The sequence below is a fragment of the Sphaerodactylus townsendi genome, linkage group LG10 (genome assembly GCF_021028975.2).
Source record: "Sphaerodactylus townsendi isolate TG3544 linkage group LG10, MPM_Stown_v2.3, whole genome shotgun sequence".
NCBI classification, from domain to species: Eukaryota; Metazoa; Chordata; class Lepidosauria; order Squamata; family Sphaerodactylidae; genus Sphaerodactylus; species Sphaerodactylus townsendi.
The window spans coordinates 43757380-43774555 of NC_059434.1; the positions used below are offsets into that span (position 1 = coordinate 43757380).

The window sequence follows — 17176 nt, forward strand, 5'->3', positions numbered from 1 at the left end:
GAATGAGTAAGTGTCTGTGAAATTTTCAGAGCGTTTGGGCCAGCAGGTGAGGGGTTATTCTCGAAGCAACGAACGCATGGTTCCATTTTTACATATATAGATTGGTCTCTTTCTTTCTTGCAGTTCTTATATTTTCCTTATCCCATTATGATTATAAATCTGTGTTTATCACCATTATTACACAGCCTTGACTCAGTTCCCAGAACAAGACTTCATTTAGTCCTTGCCTAAATTCCAACCCATTGGCACTGTTGAATTTTAGCTTCTTGCTTATTATTTGTGATATTCTAAATACTATATTTTAGCTACAGTACTGATATCTTTGGAGAAACCTGATTCCAATCTTAACACCTTGGCTACGCTATGAGTTCTTTTGCTTTGACGCAATGATATTTTGTATAAAGGCTGCTCTATCATACAAAACTTCACATACTCCATAAATCATCCTATTTATAATACTGAATTCTCTTCCGTATATTTAATGTATAATTCACTTCTACAGCTGCCTGGAACAATTACCGGTAAGTCTATTTATTTATGACATTTTAATCCATCTTTCTCTAGACTCAAGGCAGACTCCTCATTACTAACATAATTTGGTAAAAAGTCAAAAATCAAATTCAGCTCACTGTCACTTAATCAGACTATATCCAGTAAAAAGTCACAAAAAATTCAGATCAACCTCAGCTATCTGTAGCTAGTCTGAAGGGAAACATTTTACAAGCCTTCCAGCATATCACTGGACTTTTGGCATAAATTTGTCCTTGTTGTGTCCATCTGGCTAAAAGATGGATTGACATGATGGTGTTCTTAGCCAATGACAGCTTGAGACAAAACAAAGTTAAAGCGGGGAGCTTATGAGACTGGTAATGAGCCATGCCTTACTATAAGAGGTTGGACATTTTCAGACCGAGAATATCTTGTTTTTCCCTACTATATAAACAAAGGAAACAATATTACATACTACTATGAAAACCTAGCTGATTGTTTAATTTAATGATAAGTGACTACATGATAGTAAACTTTGTATTCTGACCTCAAAATCTCACCCAGGGAACAGTCCAGAGGGAAAACCCAGCACAGACAAGACAATAGGTAGTTCTGTCTGATTCTTTCATATCATGTTAGAATCAAGAATATTTAACCTTAGTTTTAGGGACATATTAAAGAAGAAACCTTCAAGCATCAAGGAAAAAATGCAGGAAGGTGTAGTAGACAGAAGATTTATGCTCATGGATCAGTGTTGATTTTCTTTATTTGGTCTGTTTCCATTTGTTTATTCACTTCATTTATGCCCCATGGGGACCCAGAGCAACCTACATGGTTCTCCTTTCTTCAATTTTCACATCATACCTACCTGTGAGGTATTCTAGGCTGAGTGGATATTGTCACCTAGCAAGCTTCAATGGCACAGTAGGATTCAAGCCTGGGATCCTAATCTGAGACTCCAACTACTATAACCACTTGCTTTCATTATCATTTCCAAACATTGTATCTCTTTTGTCTGTGTGCTTCTTTCTCTCTTCCCTACCCCCATTGCATGCAAATTAACTGAACATATTCTGGTGGCAGTGTTAATGTCTCCGGCTTACTAGCAAATATATTTCTCTGTTTTGTTTTGAGGCTTACATTCAATAACAATTTTCACTAAGTTTGAGAATTTGTATTTCATTGTAAAACAATTACTCCCTTGTAATAAAAATCATTGACAAGTAGCAAAATTGTTTAATAATAAACTGGGGGAGCAATTTACAGACACACCATTGTTTGAGTCAAATGTTATGAAAAGATAGATATAACCCTAAATTTAAAAGTTGTTTACCTACTAGATGCTAAGAAATATGAAATGAGAAATGCCATTCTAAAGGGAAAGAGTCTTTTATGCTGTCATTAACAATAGAACTAAATGTCTCTCTAAATGTTCTAATAGAAGTTTCACTTGTTCCTAGTGACACCAGCATGGTGTAGTAGTGTCAGACTATGATCTTTAGGCCCAGGTTCAAATTTCTACTCTGTGATGAAAACTTACTGCATGACCTTGGGTTAATCACTGTATCTCAGCCTAACCTACTTCACAAGATTGTTGTAAGGGAAAAGCAGAGTGGGGAAGAATGATATTAGCTATGCTGAATCTTGTTCAAGAAGGGAATGCATCTCTATTAAAACAAAGATGGGGGCACCATGGGAGCTTATTGATTTATTATGGCTGAATAAGGATTTATTATGCCTAAAGAAGTAGTTCAAGTAGGTTCAAGAAGTAGTTCCAGCTTTATCAGATATTCAGAAAACAACCAATTTAGATGAATAGGAGATACATGAAGTGTTCTTAATTGGTGCAGAGAAATGAAGAAGGAGAGGAAAAGTTCACATATTTCCTGACAAAGGACAAATTTGTGCATCTGATGAAGTGGGGTGCAGCCCACAAAAGAATATGGTCCAGTAAATATTAGGCCTGGATTTCTATCAGCAGTAGTGGACTTGCACCAACATGGGATGTGCAAGGTGACTTTAATCAGTTCTGTAGTCCCACTGCTGGCCCTCCCGACATACAGTCCTGTTTCTGAAGATCTTCTGATTCCTAGTCACAGAGTTCTGAAGATACTGTGGGCTGCAGATGGAGTAGGCAGGCAGGGAAGTTTCATGGTTCTTGTTGAATTCCACTTGGTATCCAGTTCTTTAAGGTATCCCGAGTCAGTCCGTTACTTGTAACTTTCCTAAAAGCAACCTAATCTCCATTGGTTTAGGTTTGACTTCTAGTACACTTTCTTTGTTCGATCACCATTGATTTAACAATTCCCACCTAGAATGACATATTGCCTACTTCGTGCAGATTCTCTTCCTCGCCAGTAAAATGATCAAAAATATGCTATAATGCAACTGGAGTACTGGATGAAAGTGCCAAGCATTTATGCACATTATTGCCCCTCCTTTTTCATCATACATTCACGGACCATACTTGGATCAAAGTTTGCCAAATTAAATTTGTCATTGGAATGATTTAGCTTCCTTGCTCAGAGACTAGTCAATAACTAAATTATGTTGGAGCACACCACAGAGATAGGCAATTTTTCCTGCTGTTACAGTAATCATTTATATGTGGTCTGAAGTAACTGCTGCCTTGAGGCAAATACCAAATGTTTTATAGGACATCCTCCTAGTAAGCATTAATTACTTAACAGCAAGGTTTAAAAATAAATAAATAAACTGTTTCATTCCTGCAAACCTTAGCCAAGGTTCAATGCGTTACTATAATATTTAATTGTTATGTAGAAAATTCCCATGCTGCTTTGCAAGGGATCCAGGACACATTGATTAATGAACAGGGCCAAAGTATTATCATTACAAAGTGCCTGACTTGAGAATTTCCCAGGCACTGACCTTTTCTTTCATTTGCAAACTGCCTGAGAAGATTTTGAAGCATTTTATCCTAGCTTTAGCCCCCACAGATTTTCCTCTTAACACCTGCAAGAATGAGCATACTTGTGGATGGAGGAATGGAAAGGATGCAATGATTGCAAGATGGCCTAAATCATAGAACTTTGGGATCATTCCTGATTCTGCATGGAAGAGACCAAGTGCCAACTTATTGAGAAATAATGTGTCTGGTTTTTTAAACTTCTCTGATAATCATGAAGTACTGTGATTCCATTCAGTGAACAAGAAATGGGTGGAGTCCTTCATCTAAATTGGTCAAATTTTGTTATAATTTTTCATATTTGGAATGTTTTCAGTGGATGTCTACTAGAATTTGCCTTGGGAACAATGGAACAATGACACATATTTTAATGAATATAAATAAATAAAAATTTATGCCACTAGCACAGCATTGGTGACACAAGGGACAGGTAAGGGGCCAGCTGTCTTTCTTGGCTAAAGTGGAAAAATGCCGCACATGTGACATTATTCACCTGGACCTTCATTGTTAAGGTGTCCAAATACGTGCCAAGACTCTTGATGGATGGTTCAGCAAGTAGCTGCACCCTGTTAAGAGAAGGCAGCTGGCAACCCCCCCCCCCCCTCGCTCCCAATTGCCCCTTTCGGATCAGCCACAGAACCTACATTTTTGCAGGATTAAATTTTAACCAGCTCTCTTTCATCCATTTCATCAAGGCCTCTAGATAACTGGCCAATGCAACTGGGGCAGCATCTGGATGACCATCCATTAAGTGGAAAAGATCTACTCACTTCCTAGGCTTTACCTCCCTGTCAGCCCCGATTTATTTTTCTTCTCTGTATGCAACTTCAGAGAGTCAGCAGAGAGCCTAGTGGGCAAGAATGCTTGAGGAACGCAATTAGCCAAGTAAGCCTCTCTTGGTTCATCTATATATTTTGTCCTCTTTCGGCACGGCTTTGGAGTTTTCCATTCTTCCCTATTTTGCAGGAACAGGTGGTCTACTTTGGTGTCACCTGTGTTGCTACAAGAAGCTAGGAGACTTGGATAAGAGATGGACAGGATTTGAATCCATCCATCTTTCTTTCTTCACACTGTCTTTCAACAGAAAATTTCATATATATTTCAATATGTATGTCACAGATCCTGAAGTGTTTTTAAACTGTAACCAAACAGAATATCTCCTATGAAGAAAGCACGCAACCTTGGAATTCTTGCTAGGATCTTTTGACTAAAGAAGGCTCTAATCATTAACATAAATGTAATATTGAATAAATAAAGACTTCAGATAGCCGAAGGAAATAGAAACAACCATGCACTTTGTAACAAAACCACTTTTAAATTAGCATAAACTGCTCTGAACATCTGTCTTTGCCGTAATTACTGTTTAGCTATGTAAAAATTCCTCAAATGAAACAACAATTTATTGATAAGTAAATGAATTGCAAATCTTTATCTTAATGGCTCACAAATTTTTCCATAAGTCTCCACTTGTCAGCCATGCTCTCCAAATTAGACTCAACTCTCACATTACCTTGACTCTTGCGCTTACAGCTAGATACACTGACACTGTTTCATAATATTAACAAGCAAAAAGAGGGGCGCAACATATGACAATACTAGAAACAACTTCGCGTTACACCCAACCATCTTATATTAGATTATGCTATTGATGCTAATGCAAATGTGCAAGTTTACATACATACATACATACATACATACATACATACATACATACATACATACATACATACATACATACATACATATATACGCAAGTATTCATCACCACATGTCTTACTTATAATACAATGATACTCTTAAACCATATAAATTCTTCCTGTCCAACAGTTGTTAATCTCCAAAAAATAGTCCAGTGCTAGTCCATCAATGAAGATTAGGAATTCAGTGTATTGTAATCACAAAATGTCACCTATGGTGGTGTTTTTCCTATACATTAACAGGTAATCCAGTCCTTATCTACTAGGGAGAGAAGAATTACAAGCTTATGTTCTAATAACAGAGCTAGTTCATCTTCTGGACAAAGTGGGAACTAAGGGAACTGACTATGTGAAAGTTTGCATCAGATAAGGACCATTCTCATGTCAGGAGGAGAATTTTACATTGCATGTGGGAGAAGAATTCCAATACCCAGTTCTTCAGAAGGATTCACTTCAAATGCTGTAAAGTGATTCTAAACTTTTGGAAAAGTTTAAGGGGAAGGGAGTTGGGTGAATACTCTTTTCTTCATAGTTTGCAGGCCACAGAATTAAAATGTGAAACTCTGGGTATAAGCCTAAGATGAAGCTGTGTAACATCCAGAAATCTACCTTATTCCAAAGTATTAAAAACTCTGGCTGCTTCCGCACAGCCAGATTTGAGGGGCATGATTCATGCCGATGCAAGCCCTAGGGTCATTCACACGATCTATCGGCTCCCTATTATGCTGCAAAGCAGCTGGGCGGAACAGGTTCTGCACAGCCCAGCCAGCAGCCTCCCAAATCGGCTTCTTACCTTTCCTTCCTGGCTCCATGCGGCTCTGAGGAGGCCAGGGGATATGCCCCCATGGCCAGAGCGACGGCTGCAGCGATGGAGGCCAGGAGGTGTGTCTCCTGGTCTCCTCATAGCGACAGAAGTCAGGAGAAGGTAAGAAGCCGTTTAGGAGCGGCGCAGGGAATACGCCGGCTTTCACCCGCTGCCATTTGCTCAGCAACGGGTGGAAGCCGGTGTATTCCAAAAACCTCACTCCTCAAGTGAGGTTTGAAATTGGCGTCTTTACACCGCTTGGGGGGGGGGCAAGGATGGCGCTGCTGGAATGCACCAACACATCCTTTGTGAACAGCACCCCCAGGGACCGTGTTTTTCCCAGCCCTAGGGCACTGTATTTTGGCTGTGCGGAAATGGCCTCTGACAACTGAAATCATATCAAACAGCAAAACACCATCTGCACTATATTTCAAGAACATCTTCATAACTGTATATAAAACTGCATTACCAATATCACAAATACACATTACTCTGTGTCTAACATTCAAAGATTTCAAGGCTTCAGTAAGCCGGCAAAGGAAGGGAAAGAATGTAGCAATAAATACTAGAAAGGAAGCAAGCTGTTGTGTTGTGGGAATCAATGGCAGAGCTTGAACTGCCTTGTGCCAGAATGCACACTTGCAGTCCTAAACAAAATTACACCCTTCTAAACCCATTGACTTTACTGATTTAGATTGCACTTGTACAATGATTTTCAAGCCCAGTGTTTAAGGGAGTAGCAGGAAATGGGAAGGGCAGTATCTACCATGAAACCCCCAAATCCCAAAGTAAGAGACAGATGACCTTGTTGGAATAAAACTGGTCACAACTTTGTTGGTTACAGCAGCTGTCAGAGCATTGGCATCAGATGGAGCCACAGATCCAGCTGTCAGACAATCCCCTGCCAGCCAACTTATCAATTTGCCCCACAGAAGCCCACCTGCTGGGCAAGGGGGTGAACATGCAAGATGGCAGGTTGATGGATTCCTCTTGGACACCAGCCTCTATGTGGTCTCCTCTGCCACTCAGAGTGAGGCTGTCTGAACAGCCCTCAAGCTGAACATGTTCCCAAGCACTCACCCCAAAATCCCTTAAGGGAATCCCAAGCTGAAGAAAATGCACACTGCCCCCCAAATTCTCTGCCCCCCAAATGAATCTGGTTCCTTGCTGATATTGCCAACACAACTGTGACAAAGAAACAGCAGCAATACCTTTTCACCAAACCATGTCTATCTTTGCATTGTTCTCTGTCCAGCACTATACAGTTGATGGTGATATCAGGCTGCAGTAAGGTACTTAATGTCTGATGGCATGCCTCCTTTGCATCTGCCTTCTCGGGCAGGTGGTTAGGTTGCTGGTCTTGTGTGTGGGAGTTGTGAGTTCAAGCCTCACATCACTCTTTTTTCCTTTTTCCCTTTTTTGGGGGAAGGAGTATGTGTGACTTGGAGCAGAGATGGTTGCATGTGCAGAACTTCTGCTGCCTGTCAGATCCTTGCCAGGAGGACCAGTGCAAATCCTGCCTGCCACATGAGCACCCTTCTGTGTGAGCTTTTGGGGGGTGGACACTAAGGTCATATGCCTTTGTTGAGGTTGTATTGATGTAGGTCTTTTCCTCTGATGCTGCATGGGGGGGCAGTTGCCATATCTTCTGGCAGTGGTTGGCTGTGCCTGTGTTTGTCACTCACTCAGCTGGCCACCATCACTGCAGGTTCTCAGGATTGGGTTCCAATATAGTATTGTTAGTCACTCTTATTGTGGGTGAGTCTCTGCACTGGATCCCAGCGGCACCGCCATTTCTTCCACCACCTCAAGTAGCCTTATGCTGACACAATTATCTTTCTCTAGTGGAAAGCTTCTTGCTTTTGCAGAAGGGCTCTTTGGGCCACAGGAAGGTAGAGGAAGAAGAGCTGATTTTTCTACCGTTAAGACATCCCAAAGTGGCTTCCAATCATCTTTCCTTCCTCTCCCCACAACAGACATCTTGTGAGGTAGGTGGCCCTGAGAGAGTCCTGAAAAAACTGTAACGAGCCCAAGTTCACACATCAGACATCTTGTGGAGGAATGGGAAATCAAACCTGGTTCAGTGGATTAGAGTGGCTCTTATTCACTAACCCATGCTGGCTCTCACAGTCATTAGCAGATGGTTCTCATAGTTATTAGCAGATGTCATTGAACTGGACCCATGGGATCAAACCAACTGGTTTTTTGTATCATGTATACTTTGGTACTCCGCATAAAATATGAACTACTGCTACTCTTGCATTTCATTGACTTCTGGCCCTACTGATCACAGTATTTTTCTCTGTTCTCTCATACACCTATCAAATGAGTGTAACAATTCATGCTGTAGCACCAAGAAGCTTCAGCCATACAATATATTTATTAACCTTTAAGGAACTACGGTATTCATCACTAATTTTGCTATAATCAGTTCCCCCCGTTTCTCTTTTCATAGTGTACGCATAATACAGTGTACCTTGATTGTACTGGTGTGTGCTCCTGGGTATTCTTTTTCTTCCAGGGTTGACCAGCGCTGTATAAATTTGGACACCAGGGGATCATCATAGTCCACTATCTGAAACCCTGATACATTGGCTCCTCCAAACTGTATTTTTGACAGATCTCCATCTGTAAATCCCTGTGTATGGAGAACATTTGAGAATTGATGGTTATTCAACTTTTCTGTTACTTCTTAATAAGACAAGAGAGCAAGCTATGCTAACATACATTGTGATCTTGAAATATAAAACAAAGACTTTCATAGCCTGATGCAGGCAAGACAGAATTTTTAATACAAAGTTTTATTAATTTGTCCTTATTAGATTTCAGTCATTCAGTTTTAATCTATTTTGTACATTAGTGCTATCTCGGTTTTATGCCATTAAAGGTTTTTGAATTTGAATTTGCTTTAATTTGTCTTTCTTATAGCCCCAGCTTTGCTTTCTTTTCCATTTTTCTTTCCCCGCTTTCCTCTGCTTTTCTCCTTCAGTATAGAGTTATCTAGTCTCATTAGTCTAACCTCACTCTTGGAAGTCAGCCTTTCGGTTTCTTGTTGCAATCTGCCCCTCATGGCTTTGAAAATGTAGATAAACTGGAACCCACACAGTGAGAAAGAGGTTCTAGCATTAAGACACTTACCAAGTTTGCTATAATGTAGTGGTATCCTTTCACATGTTTACCAATTGTAATAACCTGCAACAGAAAATATAATTCATTTGATTGGGAAAAGAGACACTTACAAGTAATGTATGGTTAATCAGTTAAAGAACTGTAAAAGTTCAAAAAGTGAATTAATCAGTGAATGAATTCATTGCACAGTAAAAAGGTAGATGTTAATTTGTGATGTCCATAAAATTTTACTAGTGACAATACTCAGCCACAAGCTATTTGGCATACCCTTCTCAATTCAAACCATTATTTCAATACACTTCTCTGATCTCATGGACTCATGTTACTTCCTGAGCTTTGTGTAGATACTCCCACTATATTATGCTCAATATGGTTAAGTAGCATTTCCAAAAACATGAAGATTTCGGCATTATTGAGAGGAAGGCAACTGTTGTCTTTAGTTGGTGCTCTTGCCAGTTCACACCATTTGATAAGGCCTTGCTGTTTGCTTCCTCCTTATGATAGATAGGAGAAGGGCCTCGCAGCTAAAGGTCTACCTGGATGAGAAGGATTTGGGATGAAAAAGTCAAAGTTTGTTTGACTTACTACTGTAATCCTAAGAATCTTTGAGAGAGAGCCAAACAGTAACACATACGTTGGATTTGTGGCAAGGTAGATGATGGAGTGAGGAATCACATGAGCTCATTTCATGTGGAAAGCTACTTATATAGAAACAGTTCCTTATGGGGTTTGGACAAGTTGGACTGGCTGAACTTTATCTTTTTAGATTGCATAAAAACATCAAAATGCCTATGCTGGATCATACTATCAAGTTTAGTAGTACCCCTCCCTCCCCTCTCTTGCATTGCCACCCCTCACTCCCTTCCTCCCCTTCCCTTGCATGGCTCCCCTCCCCCTCTCTCCCCTTCCTCCCTCCCTCTCCCTCCACTAGGGTGGGTGGGCCATGTCCAGAGTGACCAACCAGCAGCCTCTCGGAAAACCACAAGCAGTATGATTGCAATAGCATCCTTCCACCCATTCTCCCTAGCAAACTGTTATAAAGAAGCATAGCGCTTCTGGTATTGGATGGATATCCCAGTCCTCCAAGAATTTGTCTTCTTTTAAAGCCTTCCATGTTGGCATCCATCATCACATCCTGTAGCAATGAGTTCCATGTTTTAACAATGTGTTGCGTGAAGAAGTATTTCCTTTTGTTGGTTCTGAATTTCCTACCCTTCAGCTTCACTGGATGACCCTGAGTTGTAGTATCATGGGAGAGGAAAGCTTCTCCATGTCTAACCTCCTGACACCAAACAAAATATTAGAAATGCTATTATTTTTCCTGCCTGTTCAGGGAGAAAGCAGCAGAACAGTATGCATTTTGCTTCCTTCAGCTTTTCTGCTCCTCCCTGCCTTTCTCTCTGAACAGTTCCACCAGCATTTCCAGGGGACTGATAGCCCCCACTTTAATTTAAGCACTTTCAGTCTATTTCAGGAGTGATAAATTGAATGGACAGCTGTTATTTATTTTTAATTAAGAAACAAGAGTCAAACATCCATATGTATGCAGAAGAATCATCTTCAGGGGGCCATCAATTTGATGGCTAGGCTTGGGGGAAATTGTGGGACAGATGAGGTAACATGGGGGAGACCCCACTGCAAAACACACAGCCAGGCCAAAAAACCGTAAGTGCACAAAGGTCATAGTCAGGTTCTTTCAAAACATTCTGCAATGAGAAAATACATAAATTCTCTTTCCCAACAGCAACTATTAGTGTGAGCATCCAAATCAGCTGTATCTTTGAAAGCAATCACTATCTTGCTCCAAATCAGATGTAACTTTGTAAGCAATCACTCTCTTGCTCCCTGGGTAACATCGATACATGTGAAAGTCCAGACCTGAGGATCATAGCCATTATCTTAAGGATTTGTATATCTGACTGACCACAGTCTTGTGTTCTTACACTACAAAATTTACTAATGACACATATACAAAGCCCAGGTATTCTCTATCTTTTTTAAAAACTGTTCTTGAAAACTTTAAAATTCTGATTGAAAAACCTTCTAGCATCGTTCATATGGTAGTCCACTTCTAACCTCTTCAAGAAAGGATACCAGAATAAGAAAATACTTCCAGAAAGAATACTATAATCATGAACAAACTCAGCCTGAAGCACTTGGATTTTTGCAAGTTGGTGTCAATTGACCGAAATGACCCACTCTCGAAGTGCTTCAGTTTAACTAGATAGTATAGATCAGGCAAGTGTTTTAATATATTATTGATCAAGTACAATCCAGGGTCTCTGCATTTAACTAGGGTTTTCAGCACTCTAATCTTATCTGATAATCAGAAGTATACAGAAGTACACATTAGTGTCCCTTATAGATCTTCATCTGCTGAAGTACCAAAAGTAATGGTCTTCAGCTTTAAGAAATAAAGACAGAAAGAAGATGGGTTGTACCTCATGGCTGTAAGTAGAAATATTTTTGCTAGCAAATTAACAGACCTGATCAGGAGAGGAGGGCTTTAAATTGAGTCATGTGGGGGAAGGAGACAGTATGCAGGTGGCCAGGAGGTCATCAAGTACTGGAGATAGTAGTCCGAAGGTTATAGAGGGAACTGAGTGAATAGTTCAGAAACCCAACAGTGGGAGGGGAAAAAGCTTAAATAAGAAGCCAAAAAGGGTAGGGCCCATCTCCCACTGCCCCATGAAGCAAAGTGGAGGGAGGGAGATAGAGGTCACCCCAGGCATCACTTTGAAGTGTCACATATCCTGCCACCCCCCCACCCCCAGGAGCAACTGTATTGGGCTGCAGAAGCCTGAATGGGGTGTGGGTGATGGGCAGGCTGGGTCAAAGGCGTGTTTTTGGCCCTGCCACTGAAATCTGTGGCAGACTGCTGCAGCCCAGCTCGCTGCTGTGCCCCATCTCCTCCTGCACCCTCACCCACCCTCTGCTTGCTGCCTGCCTGCCCCACTCTGTTGCTCACTGGTCTGCCTGCTCTGCTTGCTCACCTACCAGCCTACTCACTCGCCACCTGGTCACCCACCTGCCCTGCCTGCTCACTCGCTTCTCGCCCTACTGCTCACTCACCCACTTCCTGTCCCACCTCAATTGGGGGAGGGCATAATTGAGGGGTGAAATTTCAGTACTCAGTGCTTGCTTGCCTTTAAACAAATCTATGTTAACACCACATGTTGAATACAATATACAGTTCTGGTCACCACACCTAATAAATGTTACTGCAAAGCTTGAAGATGTACAGAAAACGCAACCAAAATGTTCACGGAGCTAGAGCAACTGCCCTATGAGGAGCAGTTAAAACACTTAGAATTGTTTATCTTAGAAAAAAGGTGACTAAGGGGAGGCATCATAGAGGTCTGTATAATTAAGTATCGTGTGGACAGAGAAGACAGGCTCATAATACTAGAACATGAGGTCATATATTAAAGCTGACAAGAGATTCAAAACAGACAAAATTACCAATTTCCTCATATGACACATAGTTAAATTGTGGAATGCTGCTTCATAATGTGGTGGTGGCTGCCAACTTGGAAGGCTTTAAGTGGGGAGTGGACATGTTCATGGAGGATAGGGCTATCCACAGCTACTACAAAATAGATACTGGTCATGATGCATCGATATTCTTTCCTGTCTCATAAAAGCATGCTTATTATATTTGGTGTTGTAGAACACAGGCTGGATAATACAGGTGATATATACTTTCCCAAATAACTTATAAAGTGTGTCCATCCCCTAACAAGTGGGGTTTTATATACAAGCCATAGTTAATCCAACTCACATAAAGCATATTTCTTTGTAGTGAACAGAAATAGGGTTTCATTTGATTGAGTTTCTGTTTCAGTTGTCTGTAATACCAGAGCATCTCATCATTGCCAAAGAATGCAAAATACAATATAATTGATGGCCAATGTGGGTCCAAACACCTGCTGCTAAATCACCAGGGCATGAGGTCATCTTTTACACATATATGTACATTGCTAGACAAATAGGAGTGAACAAACCTGGTCTACAATGTCATTGACTTTGTCCCGCTCACAGTCGAGAATGACTCGCCGTTCCTTTTTTACCTCCAGATCTTGAAACAATGAGCGGTACGTTTCATCTTTTTTGTCATTGTTAATGTTGCCCACATTTATAGCGGTCACTTGCCACTTCTTTTCAGCAGCAGTATCCAGCACGGCTTGTAACGTTGATAAACCTGGCAAGACAGAAACAAACAATGCAGACTCAAACCTAGGTGGACACATTTGTTTGTTTGTTTAACTAGAATTAAAAACAGTTCTAATTATAACACATCTGCCCAATGTTCCTATTTCTTAAGTCACTGCAGAAGGTTAATTTATTTCTACAATAACTCTATAACTCATTAGTGAGTAAATTATCAGCCAAGAAAAGTTGAAAAAGCAATTGATGGTGGTGGTAATGTGCCTTGCTTTGCAATCCCATTCATACTGTTGGCTTCAGTGCAGGAAATGAAGGGGTTACAGCCCCTTCTGTCTCCTCTTCCCTATTATATTGCTCCCATGTATCCTTAAAAAATCCTAAAAATCTTAAGGATTCTAAAAATATTTAGAGGTTGTGAGCATTCCTTCAGTCAGAAAAAGAGAGGTTTGTCACACTAACCAATATTTTAATGATTGATATGTATTTTAACTGTTTGGAATGTGTTTTAACTCTGTTTTTTAACACTAAAATGTTTTAAATAATATATATTGGCGGGGGTTGACCTTATAATGTAATTTTAATGACCTTGTAATTTTATCATGTATGATTTAAATTGTTAGCTGCCTTGGAAACCTTTGTAAGGGTAGAAAGGCAGGATACAAATATAAGGGGCTTGAGCTAGGCTTATAACTAAAAGTGATAATTTTGTTCAAACAGTGGGGGTAACTTGAAGGAGGTAGCCTATTCCAGTTAACGGTAGAAGGTACAAGGCATGTGGAGAGAGAGGCTCTTTCTGCACAGAACAAATTAAATGTCCTGCAGACACTTTACAAAAATTCATTTTGGCTTTTTTTGTTCATATAATTTGGACAAATAAACCGTTGGCAGGGAAAGGATTTTATTTTTCCCACCTCCCGGTTTACGGCTCTCACTTTTGGTTTCTCTGCAGTTCGCGCCCACCATTTTCTGCCCTCTTCAGGAAGCTCCGGGTTGCTGCCATTTGAAGAACGTACTCAGGGAACTTCCTCTGCTTGCAGCTCATCTGTATGTCCTTACAGTGCATAAAGTTTGTTAATAACGTTAGTTTTTCCTGGTGATTTTGTGCACACATTTTTTATTTTTTGTTTTAAATGAGATATCTTTGAAACTTCGATATCACAATGTGAGAACTGGCTGTGACTCTCATATTGTGACATCATAGCTTTGAAGATATCTCCTTTAAAATAAAAAAGAGGAAAAAACAACATGTGTGTGAGATCTCCAGAAAAAACTAACCTTATTAATAACTTTATACACTGAAAAGATGAGCAGGCAAGCTGCAAGCAGAGGAAGCTCCTTGGGAAGTTATTGCAAATGGCAACAGAATGGAACCTCCTGAAGAGGGAAGAAAATGGTGGGCATGAGCTGTGGAGAAACCAAAAGTGAAACTATTAAACTCGGGTGGGAAAAATAAAATGTTTCTTGTTCTGCACAGTCAAGAGAAAATGACTTGACCCTGTCTTGGAGGAGCAGAATTGCTAATTTAACATTTTCTGAAAAACCTGGGTTGAGCAGAAATAAACTGTCGTGAAGTCAAGTTAAGGGAAAAACTGTGGGCAGTTCTTCCCCCAAATGCCTTTTTCCCCCATCCTCAGGACAATTTATTTGTGTTGTGCAGAAAAATCCACAGAGAAGTGGCAGAAACAGAAGCAGCAAACTCTCCTGTAAGTTGACTGAAGCACTCTGAGGTTCAGGAGCTTTTGGCATCAGGTGTATGGTAGCAGATTTGCTGCCCTGTAGTAGTACCTCTTCGCCTCCACCTGGGCTCTATCTGCATCTTTATACATAAAGCAAATATTAACTGTTGTAAGTTTCCAGTGAGCTCTCCTTCAAAGGGACCCAACCCACATAATTCTGCCTCTGGAATGTCTAGCCATTTAAAGAAGTGAGGAGTGCAGAATATCAAAAGTCCTTTTTACTGTATTAATTTTACATACACTCTAAGATAGCAGTAAATAAAGAATTATTGTTTATGGGTATATGGGAAAATGGTAGAATAGAACAAAAAGATTACTGTATGAAATAATGATAAGAGCTGTTCATTCAGTTATTGCGCTGGGATGGAAAGATAAGAAGATATGGACAATACAATATGTGTGGGAACAAGTACAGTTAGAAATTTTTGAAATAATGTCTCAAAACCAATTATGGCAAGAAAGACAAATCGAAATGATAAAGATATGGACTGAATTTACAGATTGGATGAGAGAAATTGGAGTCAAAGAAGAAAGATGGGAAAAGAGGCTACAAAGGATGAACTTACTGCTGCTTCCTTAAGAAATAAAGAAAGAAAATCCCCAGGGGAGGGAGGGGGAAAAGGGGAGTAAAGGTATAATTTTGGATAAAATGTAAAGTATGCAATATGTTTGTAAGATTCCGGTCCAAATATACCAATAAAAAATTAATTTTTTTTACAGTCACTCATATAGACGGAAGGAAAACACACTAGAACTTCAAATGCCTATTCTGATATGATCTGGTGATAACAGAAATCTTGTTGAAGAAAATTACTGAACTGAGGCAACTTTGTAAAATATTAGAGGGATGATTTTTTATTTGGGGCAGGGGAAGTCTAGATACTGATGTTTAATTTGGGGGTAGAAGGTGTCTGAATATTGAAACCTGTAAAATTATACTTATCCTTAAAAAGACCTGATTGCTACCCCCAACAGTTAAAGATTGAAATTATAGGAAGAAACGTGTCTTCTGCTTCTTTATTTCTCATTTATGCTTTCCAAAATATTTTTCCAAGGCAGCCTTCAACATAATTAAAATGCCATAAAATCATAGTATGAATGAACAGTAAAATTAATTAAGCAGAATAAAGCAATGAAGCAGTACATAATAAAAACAGCAGATAACAGCAGAAAATTAATAGCAGAAAGAATATAAAAAGCTATGCTTGCTGAAGGCACATAAAGAAGACAGTCAAAGTGCTGTGTGCTCTCACACAGTGAACTTTGCCTGGAACTGGAAAAACCTTAAAGCTGGTACAGAAGTCTGAGAATTCCCACTGTTCTTTAAAAAAAACAGTTTTTTTAGGACTGTGAAGCTGTTTAAAGTCACAATACAAGTAACTTACATTGCAGACCTAAGCAGAGTTAGCGAGTGTATTGGCCAGGGCATGCGCCTTCGCACGGAGGCGCTTTTTTCCCCACTCACCTCTCTCTGCTGCATAGCTACAAAGCCTGGCAGGCATGGACCTCCACAGCCATGCTTCTGTCCCTCTGCCCCTCCTTAGCTACACAGCAGAGAAAAAGGGACTCAAAAAGGGAAGCGCAGCCAAGTAACACGTTTCCCTGGGCAGTCGTTCACATGACTGCGACTGCAATCTACATTCAAATGAAAGAATCGCAGATAGTGTGATTCTTCGAAAACCTGGGGGGGGGGGAATACGGAGTGGGCACACATTAGGAACGGGATCTGTGCGAAGTTCCCCCTCAATACAGGTTTTATATGTTCATTGGTCCATGAGGAAGGAGTCTTAGAGTTGGAAATGAGTGGGGAAAAATGCTAGCAGTTGACCATTGTCTTCCTTTATGTACAATATGTAGACCAGGGCCCTCCAATCTAAGGCCCTCCAGAGGTTCATGGACTAAGATTCCCATCATCTCTGCCAATTGGCTGTGGTGACAGGGGCCAATGGGAATCATAGTCCATGAAGATCTGGAGGGGCATAGTTTGGAGACCCCTGATGTAGACAGCTTTAAACTTTAATTATGGTCATAGACCAGCAATATGAAAGTGATACATAGAAATGATGTAAAAAGTCAAACAGTCAATGATAAAAACAAAGAAATTACAAAGACAGCAGCTATAAAAGGAATACAAATGCAAACAAGTATTCAATTGGTTGTTGTGGATTTTCCAGGCTGTGTGGCCATGCTCTGGTAGATCTTGTTCCTAACGTTTTGCCTGCATCTG

The 17176-nt window shown here is 40.2% G+C and overlaps 1 protein-coding gene across 6 annotated transcripts in view; it reads right to left on the reverse strand.

Annotated features, from left to right (window-relative positions):
- Positions 1-17176, reverse strand: part of GRIA2 (glutamate ionotropic receptor AMPA type subunit 2) — a 91082-nt gene that overhangs the window by 21172 nt on the left and 52734 nt on the right. For all 6 annotated transcript variants that reach the window (XR_007245610.1, XM_048509381.1, XM_048509378.1 and 3 more), the window contains exons 4-6: positions 13051-13247; positions 9056-9109; positions 8394-8555 (exon numbers count right to left, since the gene is read on the reverse strand). Coding sequence is in view for 5 of the 6 variants with exons in the window: in XM_048509381.1 (XP_048365338.1) it covers positions 8394-8555; positions 9056-9109; positions 13051-13247 (413 nt within the window). In the remaining variant the exon portion in view is untranslated. The remainder of the gene's footprint in view (positions 1-8393; positions 8556-9055; positions 9110-13050; positions 13248-17176) is intronic.